The following is a 17,056-nucleotide window of genomic DNA, read 5'->3' as shown; positions in this document are numbered from 1 at the left end:
GTGAAGGAAGCGAAAGAGGTATGTCAGGATCGTAGCAAGTGGAAATCCGTGGTCTCTGCCTACCCCTCCGGGAAATAGGCGTGATTATATGGATGTGCTGGGCCGGATCTAGGGTAGAGCGAGTGGAGAGCGGCCGCTCTAGGCGCCGGATGGCAGAGGGGCGCTAAAATGGCAAATGAGAAAAAAAAAGTTTTAAAAGACGCGAGTGTGACGCGGGCCCAAAATACGGTTTGTTTCGCTTTTGGGTAAAAAGTTTCAACAAAGAGCGCCAAAACCCTATTTCGCTCTACCCTGATCAAGGAGTCGGGCCGGCACTGTGTATGTGTATGTATGTATAATGTACCTGGTACTCCAGTCCATCTGCCGAGCTTCCTCTAACCACTGATTCGCTGCTAGCGTAGTCTCTCTCACCGACCTAAATCATATTATTATCACAGATCATATGGGGCATTTTCTATGAAAAGGGACCTTATTGCCGATGACGCTTACGCCGCACAGCATCGCGCGGCTTTGTATTTAATATCGGAGCATCGTTATTAATGGCGTAAGCGACATTGACAATAAGGTCCCTTTTTATAGAAAATACCACATATCATATAGAAAGTCAGAGCCACCCCACACTAGCGTCTCTCAAGCGTCCTATGGCTGCTGCTTGACCAAAGAGTAGTATAGTATGTGCTTGACGCAACGTTGGCGCAACTGCGCGGCGACGCCATTTTCCATAACGCTGACTGCGTACGCTCAAAAGACGCTAGTGCGGGGTGGCCCTAAATATGGAGAAGAGTGTCAAGCTGCTCGCAGTACAGTTGACTAGAATTAAGTTAAAAATCTATTAACTGGTAATTCTGTATAATTACCTATATCTGTATTTACCGCCTATTTATCGCCTGACTAGACCATAGAATAAGTAATAGTATTATCATACAGAACGGCCACGCACCGCCCCGCCCCGACTCGAATGCCCTCGTCCCGCGACAGCAAATTGACGGCCGTTTGCCGGCCGCTCAGTACTATTTTTAAGCAACTTACTCACACTGACGCACGAAGCGTGTACAGACGTGCTGTTCACACATAGAAACGCAAGTGATTTTTGATGTATAGCGTGTCCGTCCTGTGACTAGACGTAGTATAGTTATTCTAGCTCATTGTACGTTACTTGCAAAGATAGATATAACTCCGTAATAGATGGATACAGTCTAAGGATAAAACGTGCCTCGAAAATCAAGAAAATTTGATTCTCGTTCAGAGGGCGCTACTAGTTTTGGCCTACAGTCGTATAGACGGCGTTGACGGTTTCGTTTGTTATTTAACAATTTTAACCCATATCAGTGAAAGAACATGGGTCAAAATCATAAAAATAATTAATGCAAATAAAAAAAATCGTTTATCTATATTTAAATACATTCTATCGTATTTTTATAAATATTTATTTTTAGTTTTAAAGTGTGTCGACAGATGGCAGTGAATTTATTGGGGTTACAAAATTTACTATGACAGTACCGCTCTAGTATAAGTTACTCTATGGTTACTGTTTTCTCTACAAAACGGCGACTTACTTGATTTTAAGATGCTGAAATAGTTTTCTGAGTTCCACGTTGATGTGCGTCGGCAGCGGCGTGTCATCCGGTAACTCCAGTCTTTGAGTGGCTTTAAAAATATATACACCGTGTTTTTATTGAATTCTGTTAATTTCGGGGTAGGTAAGTACGTTTAAGAAAACTTATTGGTCAAACTTAAATATATTGTGGTGATATTAATCTTTTGTTTATCCTCCTGGATCAATCCATGCACACTAAAGGAAGCAACTAGCAACCTGAAGACCTTGCTAGGCTTCGTGGAGGAGCTGGGGTGGTTAGAGTAGCGCTACCTCGTTTCACGCAAAATAGGCACATTGGATGTCGAGTTGCGGAAAATGCCCAGCAAAACTAACTAACTAACTAACTATCCTCCTGGATCCCGTGTGAAGTTTGTTTTCGAATTTTTAATATAATTTAGAAATAAATGTTGGAAATTGTCTCTTGTAAGGTCCGGTCCGGCAAGGTTTTATATTCCCTGTGACGCAGGAGGCTATGGTATGGGTTTCTTTTTTAATTTTTTTTATTGAGAAACAAACAGTCTTAAAATAAACATGAGCAACTTAGCTAATAGCTACAAATGGATTTTTTATAGATCTAGTTTCCTAATTCACATATCGAGGTACAATTAAAAAGTAATGATAAATAGTGCAAACTTGTAGTACCTTGTAGTTGTACATAATCAAAACAATAGTATACCTACTAATAATAACAGTATATAAATGTATAAAAAAGAGAAAAGACTTATACTTATACTTCTTTACTTACTTAGACCTTAGTAATAGTGGAACTTACTTCTATCGTTCTTCTCCAAGGTGTTCTCAAGTCGGAGCAGCACGGAGCCTGCCTTCCACGGCTCCAGGGTCAGTATCCGAACGTGTCGAGGCAGCCCGTGGACGCGCAGCGCCGAGAACTAGACGATAACAAGTAAAATTATTTAAAAAAACCGACCATAAACGAAAAAGTTTTTAGCAAAGTTTCATTTTTGGTACAAGTTTTTATCGCTGACTGTACTTTTCTTTGCACAGGCAACTAATACCTGAGAACTAACAACCCCAAACACAATTGTGGTATTTTCTATAAAAAGGGACCTTATTGTCGATGGCGCTTACGCCATTATAAACGATGCTCCGATATAAATACAATGCGCGACGCTGTGCGGCGTAAGCGACATCGACAATAAGGCCCCTTTTCATAGAAAATGCCCCAATTAGTTTGCGTTGGGTTATCACAGAGTTCCCATGGCCACCTCCTGTCTCCATCATCAGATCAGCTCCATGTCATCATAATATTGCATTGTCATCCGATTTACATATGTACAAAATTTCAGCTCAATCGGACATCCGATGTGGCTCTTTAGCTTCCAAGATTTGATCCACACTAACAAACAAACAAACATACATACATACTAACAGGGCAAGTTAAATAGAAGCTTGTTATAAAACGAGAACACCGACAACGTTTATTACAACGTATTATTATAATTTACGTCAATGAAATGAAATTAAAACAATGATCACGATTTTAGCATTATTTATTTGTTTACAGATTTTCTTATGTGAATGTTATACCCGCTTGTTTTTCATGCTCTGCCATTACCTCCTGTTCAACTTGTCAGCTGCCGCTGCGAAGACCCACGGCTCCCACAGCCAGCTGCCACATGGTTCACTCTTGGAACGCGAGTTCTTCCTCTATAAAATGGCTACTATACCCGCTTATTCCTCATGCTCTGCCATTTTCTCCTGTTCAACTTGTCAGCTGCCGCTGCGAAGGCCCGCGGCTCCCACAGCCAGCTGCCACATGGTTCACTCTTGGAACGCGAGTTCTTCCTCTATAAAATGGCTACTATACCCGCTTATTCCTCATGCTCTGCCATTTTCTCCTGTTCAACTTGTCAGCTGCCGCTGCGAAGACCCACGGCTCCCACAGCCAGCTGCCACATGGTTCACTCTTGGAACGCGAGTTCTTCCTCTATAAAATGGCTACTATACCCGCTTATTCCTCATGCTCTGCCATTTTCTCCTGTTCAACTTGTCAGCTGCCGCTGCGAAGGCCCATGGCTCCCACAGCCAGCTGCCACATGGTTCACTCTTGGAACGCGAGTTCTTCCTCTATAAAATGGCTACTATACCCGCTTATTCCTCATGCTCTGCCATTTTCTCCTGTTCAACTTGTCAGCTGCCGCTGCGAAGACCCACGGCTCCCACAGCCAGCTGCCACATGGTTCACTCTTGGAACGCGAGTTCTTCCTCTATAAAATGGCTACTATACCCGCTTATTCCTCATGCTCTGCCATTTTCTCCTGTTCAACTTGTCAGCTGCCGCTGCGAAGACCCACGGCTCCCACAGCCAGCTGCCACATGGTTCACTCTTGGAACGCGAGTTCTTCCCCTATAAAATGGCTACTATACCCGCTTATTCCTCATGCTCTGCCATTTTCTCCTGTTCAACTTGTCAGCTGCCGCTGCGAAGGCCCACGGCTCCCACAGCCAGCTGCCACATGGTTCACTCTTGGAACGCGAGTTCTTCCTCTATAAAATGGCTACTATACCCGCTTATTCCTCATGCTCTGCCATTTTCTCCTGTTCAACTTGTCAGCTGCCGCTGCGAAGACCCACGGCTCCCACAGCCAGCTGCCACATGGTTCACTCTTGGAACGCGAGTTCTTCCTCTATAAAATGGCTACTATACCCGCTTATTCCTCATGCTCTGCCATTTTCTCCTGTTCAACTTGTCAGCTGCCGCTGCGAAGGCCCATGGCTCCCACAGCCAGCTGCCACATGGTTCACTCTTGGAACGCGAGTTCTTCCTCTATAAAATGGCTACTATACCCGCTTATTCCTCATGCTCTGCCATTTTCTCCTGTTCAACTTGTCAGCTGCCGCTGCGAAGACCCACGGCTCCCACAGCCAGCTGCCACATGGTTCACTCTTGGAACGCGAGTTCTTCCTCTATAAAATGGCTACTATACCCGCTTATTCCTCATGCTCTGCCATTTTCTCCTGTTCAACTTGTCAGCTGCCGCTGCGAAGACCCACGGCTCCCACAGCCAGCTGCCACATGGTTCACTCTTGGAACGCGAGTTCTTCCCCTATAAAATGGCTACTATACCCGCTTATTTCTCATGCTCTGCCATTTTCTCCTGTTCAACTTGTCAGCTGCCGCTGCGAAGACCCACGGCTCCCACAGCCAGTGACGAGCTACGTAGCTCGCTCTCTCTTGGAACGGAAGCTCTTCTCCTGAAACATTTTTGTAACCATCATCAAAAGCCTAGCCAAAAGACGACTAGCGGCAATAACGCATGGCGTTTAAATTTAACTATCACAGGACGTTCCACTGCTGGTATCCTTCATCGCACTTAAGACGAATTGGGCTAGTTAATTTCCAATTCCAATTCCAAATTATTTGTTTGTTAAACCATAGAGTAACCTGGTTTGCTCGTGCTTTACAAAATGTGTACGCAAAAGCAGTGAAAATTTTAATTAACGTACGTGTAGAATCCGCTTATAATGACATCGAACGGAAGTGGCAAACACGTCATACTAAGCGGATGCCATATTATATATATAATTGAATTTAATGATGTGTTTAATTGAATAATTTAATCCTCATATTTTATTGAATTTTAATGTTATATTTAAAAATATTATGAATAAATGTCTATGTCATATATAAATCATAGTCTATTAACTTCTTATTTTTTTCAAATTAATCTGAAATTCCTTTGTGAGAGATGAGTTTTCTTAACATTGTACCAATTATCAACTTGTCACCGAGAACTAAAACAATTTAAACGCCACGCACGCATCAAACATCCTCGCAGATGTGGGGACCGCCACGAATACCAGCGAATGTGTCAGTACGGCTACCAGCCTGTTTGGCCATAGAGTAACTTATACTAGAGTACCGCTCATAGTAAATTTTGTAACCCCAGTAAATTCACTGCCATCTGTCGACACACTTTAAAACTAAAAATGAAGATTTATAAAAATACGATAGAATGTATTTAAATATAGATAAATGATTTTTTTTATTTGCATTAATTATTTTTATGATTTTGACCCATGTTCTTTCACTGATATGCGTTAAAATTGTTAAATAACAAACGAAACCGTCAACGCCATCTATACGACTGTAGGCCAAAACTAGTAGCGCCCTCTGAACGAGAATCAAATTTTCTTGATTTTCGAGGCACGTTTTTTCCTTAGACTGTATCCATCTATTACGGAGTTATATCTATCTTTGGTTAAACATAGGTATGTATTTACAACAGGTTTTAAATGTATAATATGGCCGGGGTGCAGGCAGGCCGAAAAGGAGATGGCGGGACGACTTGGACGCATTTTATCCGGATTGGCGGGACACTACATACGACAGGGTCGAATGGAGGAAACGAGGGGAGGCCTTTGCCCAGCAGTGGGACACTAAATTAGGCTAGTAAAAAAAAAATAGTATCACTATGTTTCGCCACATGGCACACAAATAGCTACAATATATAAAATACAACACAACAAATTAAAAGGAAATGAAATTTCCTGAGTCAGACAAAAAATCATGAAAAGAATAGTATGCTTTACTTATTAGGAAATCATACAACATTTCTTTAAAATTCTTTAAATCATCAATTTTTAATATTTGTTTTGCCATTCCAAAAAAAACTTTTTGCTAATAACGCTGTTTTACATGATCTAGGTTGTATTCTATATTGATGGCGATAACTATTGAAATAGGAGAATTGGTCAGGGGTATGTTTCCTCATCCTATTTGTGTTTAACCGACTTAGTGTACGATACGAACTAGTGCAGCGGGGCGTTCAGCAGAGCGTGTAGCGTTGCGTCGAGCGTCCGAGGGATTTGAGCAGAGTGGACTTGATTGCATTTGTTTAACATGGACGCCGCACCAGACGCCCGGCTGGTCACCGCCATTTGAGCAGGAGCATCCACTTAGTTTGTACAGTCGAAGGCAAAAATATCGATCCAGACAAATGGCTTAAAAATATGTGAACACGACTTTATTGTCTAAGGTGTAAGAGCGTACACATATTTTTGAAACTTTGGGAATATATATATATTTATACCATTGACTGTACTCTTATGGTGTCATTCATAACAGTCTGGCAAATCTGACTTTAAGTGACTCCTCGATAAAATAAAATTATCATCCTGCTTATGTTTGCCGAGGAACAGGCGATGTTGCCCGCGGAGCACTAGCCCCGAACCTTCCTCATCCAGGGTCAAGTATGAGAGAGCCAGCATATCGTACCGTCCTGCTTATGTTTGCCGAGGAACAGCCGATGTTGCCCGCGGACCACCAGCCCCGAACCTTCCTCGTCCAGGGTCAAGTGTGTGAGAGACAGCTTGTCTTACCGTCCTGCTTATGTTTGCCGAGGAACAGCCGATGCTGCCCGCGGACCACCAGCCCGGAACCTTCCTCATCCAGAGTCAAGTATGAGAGAGCCAGCATATCGTACCGTCCTGCTTATGTTTGCCGAGGAACAGCCGATGCTGCCCGCGGACCACCAGCCCTGAACCGTGCTCTTCCTCGTTTAGGGTCTCGTCCAAACCGAAGCCATCGTCAGTCAGGAGTCTTCTGTGGACCTGAAGTCATCAACTTCATCATCAATTTTTATACCAACAATTATACCTGCGTACATTTTTACACAAAAGATCTCCATAAATCAAAGTGTACCCAAAGACCCCCAAATATTAAGATAACCTGTAGGTACAAGTACAATCAAGGCTCGGAACGGGTTTTTTCCAAAACCCCGAAATAGCGCAATATTTATAATTCTTTGACGCTCTTTACGTAGGACTGAATCATGTATTTAAGTAACAACTTCGTATTATTACATTGTCCCATAAAAATGAAATAATAAACCAAAGAACGAAATGGAACGGTATTTTTTATATGAAGAAAAAACCGGTTCCGAGCCTTGGGCACAGAATAACTAATAGTACTACCGTACAGAAAATTCACTCCTTCACAAAAGCCAGATTTAGGTATAAAATTATACCTACACTCGCCGCCTGCAAGCAAAATTGAAACTTATAACCGCGCACGAACCGTGAATCTTCTTTGCGCGCCGCAGTTTTATGACCGAGCTGCGAGTGTCGGCACGGGGTTGTCACTTGACAAGTTTTTGTACCTATACCTACTGATTTATTATTTTTAAGATAAATATGTAGGAATTACAAACGTTGATTCTGTAAACATATTTTTTTTAGCCGGGGATAGTATGTCTGATTCTCACGGAAGTAGGAATGCGACATAAGTACTTATTCCTTTGAAAATATGTCGGTCAATATAGTCCGGAATTTAAAAAAAATGATTTTTTCTGCTTCCTTGTTCTTTCGTTTATTCAGACATCCGTAAACAGAACATTATCTTTTATACAGATTAGATTGCGATTTAGGTTTCGAAGCCATTGCGTATTTTCAAATTTTTCAATTTTGCGCGAGCGCCAGTTGAGCACGTGACACGACTATCGTGCGAGCCGAGCGGCATCGGCAGCCCACTGCCATACACCTGCCCGGGCGGTGCGCCGGCCAAATATACCTAAACTGCGCAGTGACACCCCCCTGCCTTGGGTACAATCAAATATACTGACAATCATATTGTATAATCCGAAAAATGCCAATACCAATAACGTTATATGTTTTTAATGGCTATGTATTTAATGTATATTTGTATTAATTGAAATGTTTAATTTTTCAAATAGGAAATTTATAGTCCAGTAGCAGTACTCATAATTGACGCTAGATACCGACTACAAAACTGATGTATGGAGTGAGCGCTCTATGTCTTCTTAATTCTCTTTGACACCACATAATTTATCATATGCTGTCTGTTATACGGCCGCTTTGGCACCAAAATTTTCAAAGAACACTTAACTTTATTATTTTTAGGGTTCCGTACCCAAAGGGTAAAAACGGGGCCCTATTACTAAGACTCCGCTGTCCGTCTGTCTGTTACCAGGCTGTATCTCATGAACCGTGATAGCTAGACAGTTGAAATTTTCACAGATGATGTATTTCTGTTGCCGCTATAACAACAAATACTAAAAAGTACTGAACCCTCGGTGCGCAAGTCCAACTCGCACTTGGCCGATTTTTATTAAGATCTAATCACCAATGATCATAAATTTTCAGATGTGGCCGTATAACGGGCAGCATGCGTTAAGTGTAAGTTAAAAAGTTGGTTCTCACCATGAGTTCTATATCCCCGTCGTCGTATGAAGTCCCGCCCTGAGTCCTATCGGTCAAAATACACATTCCTGCAATCCAAACATAACACCTTTTAACATAAGATCAATGTGGAGAAGACCGGTATTAAAAAAATGGTTGCCTATCCGTCATGTAGGTCCAGAAAAACAGATCTCAAAATTATTCTATGTTTATTTTTATAAAATCAATACGTTCTAATATACACAAAGGTATTTTAACGTCTAAATGTGCAATTTTCTCAACCTGTTTAATTTGGCATATATTTTAGTTTTCACTTTTTTTATACCACTAACATTTATTGAGCTATATCTATTGTTTACCATGATTAATCAAAGATGGACAAAGATTTATCACAATTATGAATAAGGAGTAAAAATTCCCTATAAAAAAGCTTGAAACCCCCCAAAACTACTATGCATTTGACATTTTTTTATTTTCGTCGTGGCGGGGAGACGGGACAGTGCACTAATTAGGCACTGGACCTCCCAACATCTTAGATTTGTAACTAGCAAAACATGGATTGTAGGTATCGTCCGATTTTTTATTTATTTATTAAAGACCTTCTATCTACACTAGCGCCCCTAGCGACGAAATTAAACGCGGTAGCCCTCATTGTAATCTTGGCTAGACCACCTGTTTATTTGCCTAGCCTTCTCACCTGTGCTATCGTTGAATGCCTGAATACACAGCCGGGACGTGACCGGATAGTAACACGACGCCACGGGCTTTTTAACGACTTGTCCTGAAAAATAGACATCCATTAAAGCAAAGTAAAAATTCTCTTTCTCGCTCTTACTTATGGGTGCTTCACACACGCAACGCTTTTTAAGCTCTCGTGCGAATGGGGCCTTAGAGTCGGTTGCACGGTGCATTCACCAAACCGTCTGTCACCGTTAAAGTGCTAACAAAGTTTTATTGTATGTAAAGTTTCATAGATCTCTGCTGCGTAACGTTGATCTGTCTGTTAACGTTGGTGCAACTGGCCCTTATCCTGGCCTTACCAGCAGACTCGTTCCTGCAGCTCCTCTTCATCATCTGTCGGGTGTTGGAGTCGGTGTAGAACTCCCCGCGGTTGCTGATGTTGCTCGTGAAGATGGACACCACTTCCTTCCCCAGGTCTGTGCTGTAAACAAGAGTTATAATCAAAAAACCGGCCAAGTGCTAGTCGGATTCGCGTTCCAATTTCTTTAAAAAACCCGCAGGGGTCGGATCAAAAACTAAGTAATTAAGTCCGACTCACGCTTGACTGCACATTTCTAATAGGTTTTCCGGTGATAGATATAGGTAAAGATCTATTTTGTGTATTTTTTTCAAAATATTTGACCCAGTAGTTTCGGAGATAAAGGGGGAATGGTCAATTTTTGAAAGAAAGAAAATACATTTATTTGACGCCACAACATAGTACATAAAAAAGAAAAGCATGCAGACAAAAAAACATTTGGACGCCAAAAAGGATCCCCACTCAGCATAGTGCCGCGGCAAACCGTGGCGCTGGTTTTCTGTGGGGACCTGGCTTAATCTAAAAATAATGGCGACACGTACGCCAACGACACACAAATAAAATTTACATTGACATAAAAATACAAACATTATTAAACAGAAAATTAAGACAAACAAAATATTAATAACCGCCTTTTTTAAATATATTTTAAATGTATTTTTGCCTATTTTCTTGAATAACTTCTAAACTATTTATCTTAAAATTATAAAAAAAAAATATTTGAGATTCTCACAATAAGATCTTTAATTTGATATATAACACGATATAGTTTGACAAACTTAATTTTTTAATTTTCTCATTTACCCCCCAAAGTGGCCCCGTGTTTAAAATTAATTTGTTTACGTTACATGTCCATCTTTGGGTCACAAACTTACATATGTGTACCAAATTTCAACTTAATTGGTCCAGTAGTTTCGGAGAAAATAGGCTGTGACAGACGGACAGACAGACAGACAGACAGACGGACAGACAGACAGATTGTGAGTGTTGTGTGTCGACCCGGTGACATCCCTAGTGCGCAAAACGTTCAAGTTAATAAACAAGACCAAGTGCGGGTAGTTCGAAAAACTCGCGCGCCTAGAAGATGTTGATGTCAACTTTAGCCAGTCTTCTCCGAGACCACGGGGACAACGCCGTCCTCAAAACGTCGGAGGTAAATTTAAAACTTATTTTTCAACACACTTGCTCAAAACGACGTTTTTATTCCACCGATTTTTGGCTCATAATCGCGTGCTCTTTCAGTGTATTATTCCACTCGTGCTTTTTCATTATATTATCCGACTGAGTTAAGAAGGTAACTAATTGCTAATAATATGCATGGAGAGGGAGTCTTCTTTAATTGGTCAGACTGGCGGGCCCGCGGCGGGGGCGAGGGGCGGCCGGCAGTACGAGTATGACAGATGCAACACACAATACTAACTGTTTTAACTATTCAAATTTGATTAATATGAGTTTTTTTTTTCTCGCAAGTGTGTTGAAGAACGTCGTATGAAACGCGTGTGCATTGGTCATTACACACATCGGCTTTCTTATTGCACAATATCGCCTCGTGTGTAATGACCAACTTAGCACACTTGTATCATAATGTACTATTACGCGATTAAGTACCGTCGTTGTGAATAATAAAGAGTTATAACTTGGTCAGTCTTAACCTTTCACACGTGTGTACGGTGTAATGGTCAAAAATTTACTGAAATGGTCATGAGAAACATCGGTTGTTCTGTATGTAGAGCAAACAAAATCTAGCAGTAATCTTTATTCTGGAGGAAATGAGCCGTCATTTATTCTTGTTTGTTAAGATAGGCATAAGGAATCAGCAGAAGTCATATCCCAGGTGGCAAAGTGACGTCAGCTACGTCATAATGACGTCATTATGAAGTCACAATGACGTCGCTGACGTCATAATAACGTATAAATGCTACCTGGGATTGAAGAAATCTTGCAATGTGTCATGAAAAATGCAGACAGCAATTGAAATTGAGAGACAAAGTGAAGTGAGAATATTTTGTGTTAATATGGGGCATTTTCTATGAAAAGGGATCTTATTGTCGATGGCGCTTACGCCGCACAGCGTCGGGCGGCATTGTACTTATATCGGAGCATCGTAAGCGTAAGGCGTAAGCGCCATCGATAATAAGGTCCCTTTTTATAGAAAATACCACATATGTTTACTTTATAGTATTGTAGTAGTAGTAGTAGTAGTAGTAGTAGTAGTAGTAGTAGTAGTAGTAGTAGTAGTAGTAGTAGTAGTAGTAGTAGTAGTAGTAGTAGTAGTAGTAGTAGTAGTAGTAGTAGTAGTAGTAGTAGCAGCAGTAGTAGTAGTAGTAGTAGTAGTAGTAGTAGTAGTAAACTCTTTATTGTACAAAAATGCATATTAAAAATTACATGGTACAAATAATAAAATCAAAAGTAGTCAAATTATGATGTAAAAATAAATGAATTTTCTTTCTTTTTTTTTAAAAGAAACTGACAGAAAAGGTAGACCAAAAATATGTATTATGGGATTCATGGGTAAGTATAGTTTTTTTTATGTGATAGCAAAAAAATACACAATTTAATATGACGATGTACAATTACTACAAATAAAATATATTCTATTCTATTCAAACGAGCAGACGAGCCTCCTGAGTTTGCTCTGTAAGATATCATATTATTTAGAGAGAGCTTAGGCCCAGATGAGAAGCGCTGGTGGGTCACAAGGGTCCCACGTCCCACCGTGTGAAGCCTAGTACCTGATGGGCACTGGTCCTATGACCCAGTCGAGCTCGAGATATTCCTCCCCTCGATATAGCTGTAGGGTCGGTGAGACCCAGCTGAAGAAGAAGTGTGGGTCACAAGAGTCCCACCGTGTGAAGCCTAGTACCTGATGGGCACTGGTCCTATAACCCAGTCAAGCTCGAGGTACTCCTCCCCTCGATACAGCCGCAGGGTCTTCGAGGCCCAACTGGAGAAGCGCTGGTGGGTCACGAGGGTCCCATCTTGTTCAAGCCTTAGTACCTGATGGGCACTGGTCCTATAACCCAATCGAGCTCGAGGTACTCCTCCCCTCGATACAGCCGCAGGGTCTGCGAGGCCCAACTGGAGAAGCGCTGGTGGGTCACGAGGGTCCCACCTTGTTCAAGCCTAGTACCTGATGGGCACTGGTCCTATAACCCAGTCGAGCTCGAGGTACTCCTCCCCTCGATACAGCCGCAGGGTCTGCGAGGCCCAACTGGAGAAGCGCTGGTGGGTCACGAGGGTCCCATCTTGTTCAAGCCTTAGTACCTGATGGGCACTGGTCCTATAACCCAATCGAGCTCGAGGTACTCCTCCCCTCGATACAGCCGCAGGGTCTGCGAGGCCCAACTGGAGAAGCGCTGGTGGGTCACGAGGGTCCCACCTTGTTCAAGCCTAGTACCTGATGGGCACTGGTCCTATAACCCAGTCGAGCTCGAGGTACTCCTCCCCTCGATACAGCCGCAGGGTCTGCGAGGCCCAACTGGAGAAGCGCTGGTGGGTCACGAGGGTCCCACCTTGTTCAAGCCTAGTACCTGATGGGCACTGGTCCTATAACCCAGTCGAGCTCGAGGTACTCCTCCCCTCGATACAGCCGCAGGGTCTGCGAGGCCCAACTGGAGAAGCGCTGGTGGGTCACGAGGGTCCCACCTTGTTCAAGCCTAGTACCTGATGGGCACTGGTCCTATGACCCAGTCGAGCTCGAGGTACTCCTCCCCTCGATACAGCCGCAGGGTCTGCGAGGCCCAACTTGAGAAGCGCTGGTGGATCTCCTTCACCAGGGCTCCGCGGATCGTGTTGTATGTTGCTTTTTCTGCGATCTGTAAAACAAAATTATAAACTAAAATAGATGTCATATGCTAAAGAAAAAGTGATCAAGGCCACCAGTGCTCGTGGCAGGGATCGAACCAGTATAACCATTAGGCCACCTGGTTCATGGCGATACCGGTTGAAATTGGCTATGGCCTAAATTTAAATTAAATTTATTTTAGACCAACAAAGGATCAATTTGGTTAGCAACACATATTGGTTGGTTAGGTCACATAAAAAAAAAAACATTTTAATCTTACAACTAATGTTAGTAGGTACACACACAAACTTATTAACTATCTACATATTTACATATCTATTTACTTAAAACACATGTGGAGTGCACTACAGTGGTTTAGGTATAGGCCCCATCTAACCTGTCAGCATACATGGCTAGGATGCTGTTGGTGCTGTCCCTCACCCTGCATAACAATTAAGCGGCTCTTCTGCGCATGATGGCAGCAAAACTATCCACATTGTTGATGCGCTGCAGTAGCGAGGGAGCCCCATCAGCACCCTAAACGCATTATTATACTGTACTCGCACTCGCAGGCAGGGCACTGTACTAAGGTACATAGCCTTCACGAGTTTGCATATACCTACTCGAGTTTTCGTATACGACATTTATTTCAGTCTATAACTAGTGTTTCTAATATGGAAATAACACAAATCAAAATACTAAAAAGATTAATTTGTTTGCTAGTAAAAATAGTATTTTGTGCGTTAGATACAAGTACATATGTAGTAAGGCTCCTTAAAATGCCCGTACGGGAAGTTCCGGACCTGCACCTTCACTCTTCACTTACAGGTGTTGGTCGCTGATCAGGCCGGAAGCTGTAAGCTCCTGGAGACTGCCCCTTGTCTGCCCGTACGGGAAGTTCTGGACCTGCACCTTCACTCTTCACTTACAGTTGTTGTTCGCGGATCAGGCCGGAAGCTGTAAGCTCCTGGAGACTGCCCCTTGTCTGCCCGTACGGGAAGTTCCGGACCTGCACCTTCACTCTTCACTTACAGGTGTTGGTCGCTGATCAGGCCGGAAGCTGTAAGCTCCTGGAGACTGCCCCTTGTCTGCCCGTACGGGAAGTTCTGGACCTGCACCTTCACTCTTCACTTACAGGTGTTGGTCGCTGATCAGGCCGGAAGCTGTAAGCTCCTGGAGACTGCCCCTTGTCTGCCCGTACGGGAAGTTCTGGACCTGCACCTTCACTCTTCACTTACAGGTGTTGGTCGCTGATCAGGCCGGAAGCTGTAAGCTCCTGGAGACTGCCCCTTGTCTGCCCGTACGGGAAGTTCCGGACCTGCACCTTCACTCTTCACTTACAGGTGTTGGTCGCTGATCAGGCCGTAAGCTGTAAGCTCCTGGAGACTGCCCCTTGTCTGCCTGTTCAGCGTTGGAGGTAATGGCGACCAAATGAAAGCAGGGATACTAATAATCTAGGTTTTTAATGTTAACAGAAGGCTGGTTGGAAAAAGTGATTCTATCTACGTACATGTAGAAGCTTATATAGGTAAGTACAGCGCCACACTATGACACTACGGATTGGTTATGAACTATTACATATATTGACATAGCTAACTAAGCTTAGAGAGTACTTATGCTAGTACACAAGAATTTCGGTAGATGTCACCTTATGAGGAATTACATATCATAGGACTGTGGTGCCACCTACCGACGATTGAGAGACTAAATCTATCTAGATTTGGTAAGTAGGTATTTAGGTATGCTAATACCTACTTATCTGTTACTTGTTAAGATGGGTCTTAACACTGCCCGTACGGGAAGTTCTGGACCTGCACCTTTACTCTTCACTTACAGGTGTTGGTCGCTGATCAGGCCGGAAGCTGTAAGCTCCTGACTGCAGACTTCCTCTGGTCTGCCCGTAGTAGTAGAAGTTCTGGGAGACCTGGACCTTCGCGCCGCTCACGTGCTGAATGGATTCCAGTAAGCCCGTCTGCTTGTTGATAGTTACCTTCAGATACTGTAAATATAAATTTAGAAAAATCAACAAAGGCCCATTGGGACAAAAAATAAATGTCACATTTTTACGTTTTTAAACTCCACGAAATCGGCTTAGTACTCGCCTCATTGGAGATTTGCGTGAACAATTCAGGGTCGGGGCCTAATTTCTTATTCTTCATGTAGTCTAAATCTCCCTGAAATTAAAATAATAGATTAAAATAAAATACCTACACTTCATTGGCACACCATAGTAAAACACATTTTGATGTAAGTAGGTAGGTATTTTACGAGTAAACACAGCACACAGCTATGCCCGCTCGTTTAATTTTTTTTGATATATATTATACTCATACTCATATAATTATTGCATCCATCCATCCATCTCACATGGGCCCTGGTAGGGCACGGCAATATTCTTAAATTTATTTTTTAATTTAATTCATTTATTTGGGAAATATACAGCACATAATAATACAATAAGGTAAAAGATATAGTTAGAACATAGGCCAAAACTGAAAATCAGCGTCGCGGAGTGTGCCATGTTGGCTCACACCGTGACATCAAGCTGAGTAAGGACCATTTAGCGCAACCTCATTCTGTTTAATTATTTCTAGTTTTAGTCTTGTTATGTTGTGCTAATAAATGCTTTTTCTTTCTTTTTTCTTTATTTCAAAAGAGTTTCCACTTATAGTTAATACAAAATTCCTTTGCTCCGAAAAAAAAAATCCAATTATTAGGTAGGTATTTTGAATTTAAAAGTTTAATTTAACAGTAACATTCAGTAAATATTCCACGAGCACGATTAAAAATATAACAAGCATAATTTAGAATTTGGAAAATAACAAGCACAATTTTCAATTTAGAATTTGAAATATCAAATAGGTACAATTACAATAACAATCATAAAACGTGAAGTTTTTGCCGTTTTTTGTGTAATGATACGGAACCCTTCGTGCGCGAGTCCGTCTCGCACTTGACCGGTTTTTCTTTTAACTTAATCAGCCACTGGTTGACTGGTAGGAACGTCATTTGGCAATAAATCCGCCATTTGCACAATCATAAACACACAAACAAACAAATCATCATCATCATCATCATGTCAGCCGATAGACGTCCACTGCTGGACATAGGCCTCCCCCAAGGCAAGTACTTAATGTTAAACATTAGTGTTGATAATTTGAGTTTGCGCCTATTGGTGTTAAGTACGAGTATATTATACCTATATAATGCAGTAGTAGTAGTAAATCACTTTATTGTACAAAAAAAAATTGTTAACATACTAATAATAATGTACATATCATATCATATCATTTATTCCATTGTAATCATGTTCATTTGTACATACTGGTCTTACATATTGGTCAAGTAGGTACATGATACCCTGCTAGGGTGTACAATATTGGATCTTAAACTACTTATTTTGAACTTATACCTAGTTTTAATTTCTTATATAAACTTTTAAATAAAATAAAATTGTGTCAAAAAAAAAACAATA

At 41.8% G+C, this 17,056-nt stretch overlaps 1 protein-coding gene across 1 annotated transcript in view; it reads right to left on the bottom strand.

Annotated features, from left to right (window-relative positions):
- Positions 1-17,056, bottom strand: part of LOC134753473 (lysosomal alpha-mannosidase-like) — a 60,709-nt gene that overhangs the window by 6,394 nt on the left and 37,259 nt on the right. The window contains exons 16-33 of the mRNA XM_063689347.1: positions 15,684-15,755; positions 15,416-15,580; positions 13,461-13,612; positions 13,328-13,408; positions 13,195-13,275; positions 12,928-13,077; positions 12,661-12,810; positions 9,799-9,920; positions 9,456-9,539; positions 8,780-8,847; positions 7,045-7,171; positions 4,686-4,813; positions 4,406-4,525; positions 3,986-4,105; positions 3,426-3,545; positions 2,370-2,487; positions 1,557-1,647; positions 344-415 (exon numbers count right to left, since the gene is read on the bottom strand). Of these exons, the coding sequence (XP_063545417.1) occupies positions 344-415; positions 1,557-1,647; positions 2,370-2,487; positions 3,426-3,545; positions 3,986-4,105; positions 4,406-4,525; positions 4,686-4,813; positions 7,045-7,171; positions 8,780-8,847; positions 9,456-9,539; positions 9,799-9,920; positions 12,661-12,810; positions 12,928-13,077; positions 13,195-13,275; positions 13,328-13,408; positions 13,461-13,612; positions 15,416-15,580; positions 15,684-15,755 (2,021 nt within the window). The remainder of the gene's footprint in view (positions 1-343; positions 416-1,556; positions 1,648-2,369; positions 2,488-3,425; positions 3,546-3,985; positions 4,106-4,405; positions 4,526-4,685; positions 4,814-7,044; positions 7,172-8,779; positions 8,848-9,455; positions 9,540-9,798; positions 9,921-12,660; positions 12,811-12,927; positions 13,078-13,194; positions 13,276-13,327; positions 13,409-13,460; positions 13,613-15,415; positions 15,581-15,683; positions 15,756-17,056) is intronic.

The sequence above is a fragment of the Cydia strobilella genome, chromosome 27 (genome assembly GCF_947568885.1).
Source record: "Cydia strobilella chromosome 27, ilCydStro3.1, whole genome shotgun sequence".
In the NCBI taxonomy this organism is placed as follows: Eukaryota; Metazoa; Arthropoda; class Insecta; order Lepidoptera; family Tortricidae; genus Cydia; species Cydia strobilella.
The sequence above is the reverse complement of the archived record's forward strand: the minus strand, read 5'-3'. Positions and strand labels throughout refer to the sequence as shown.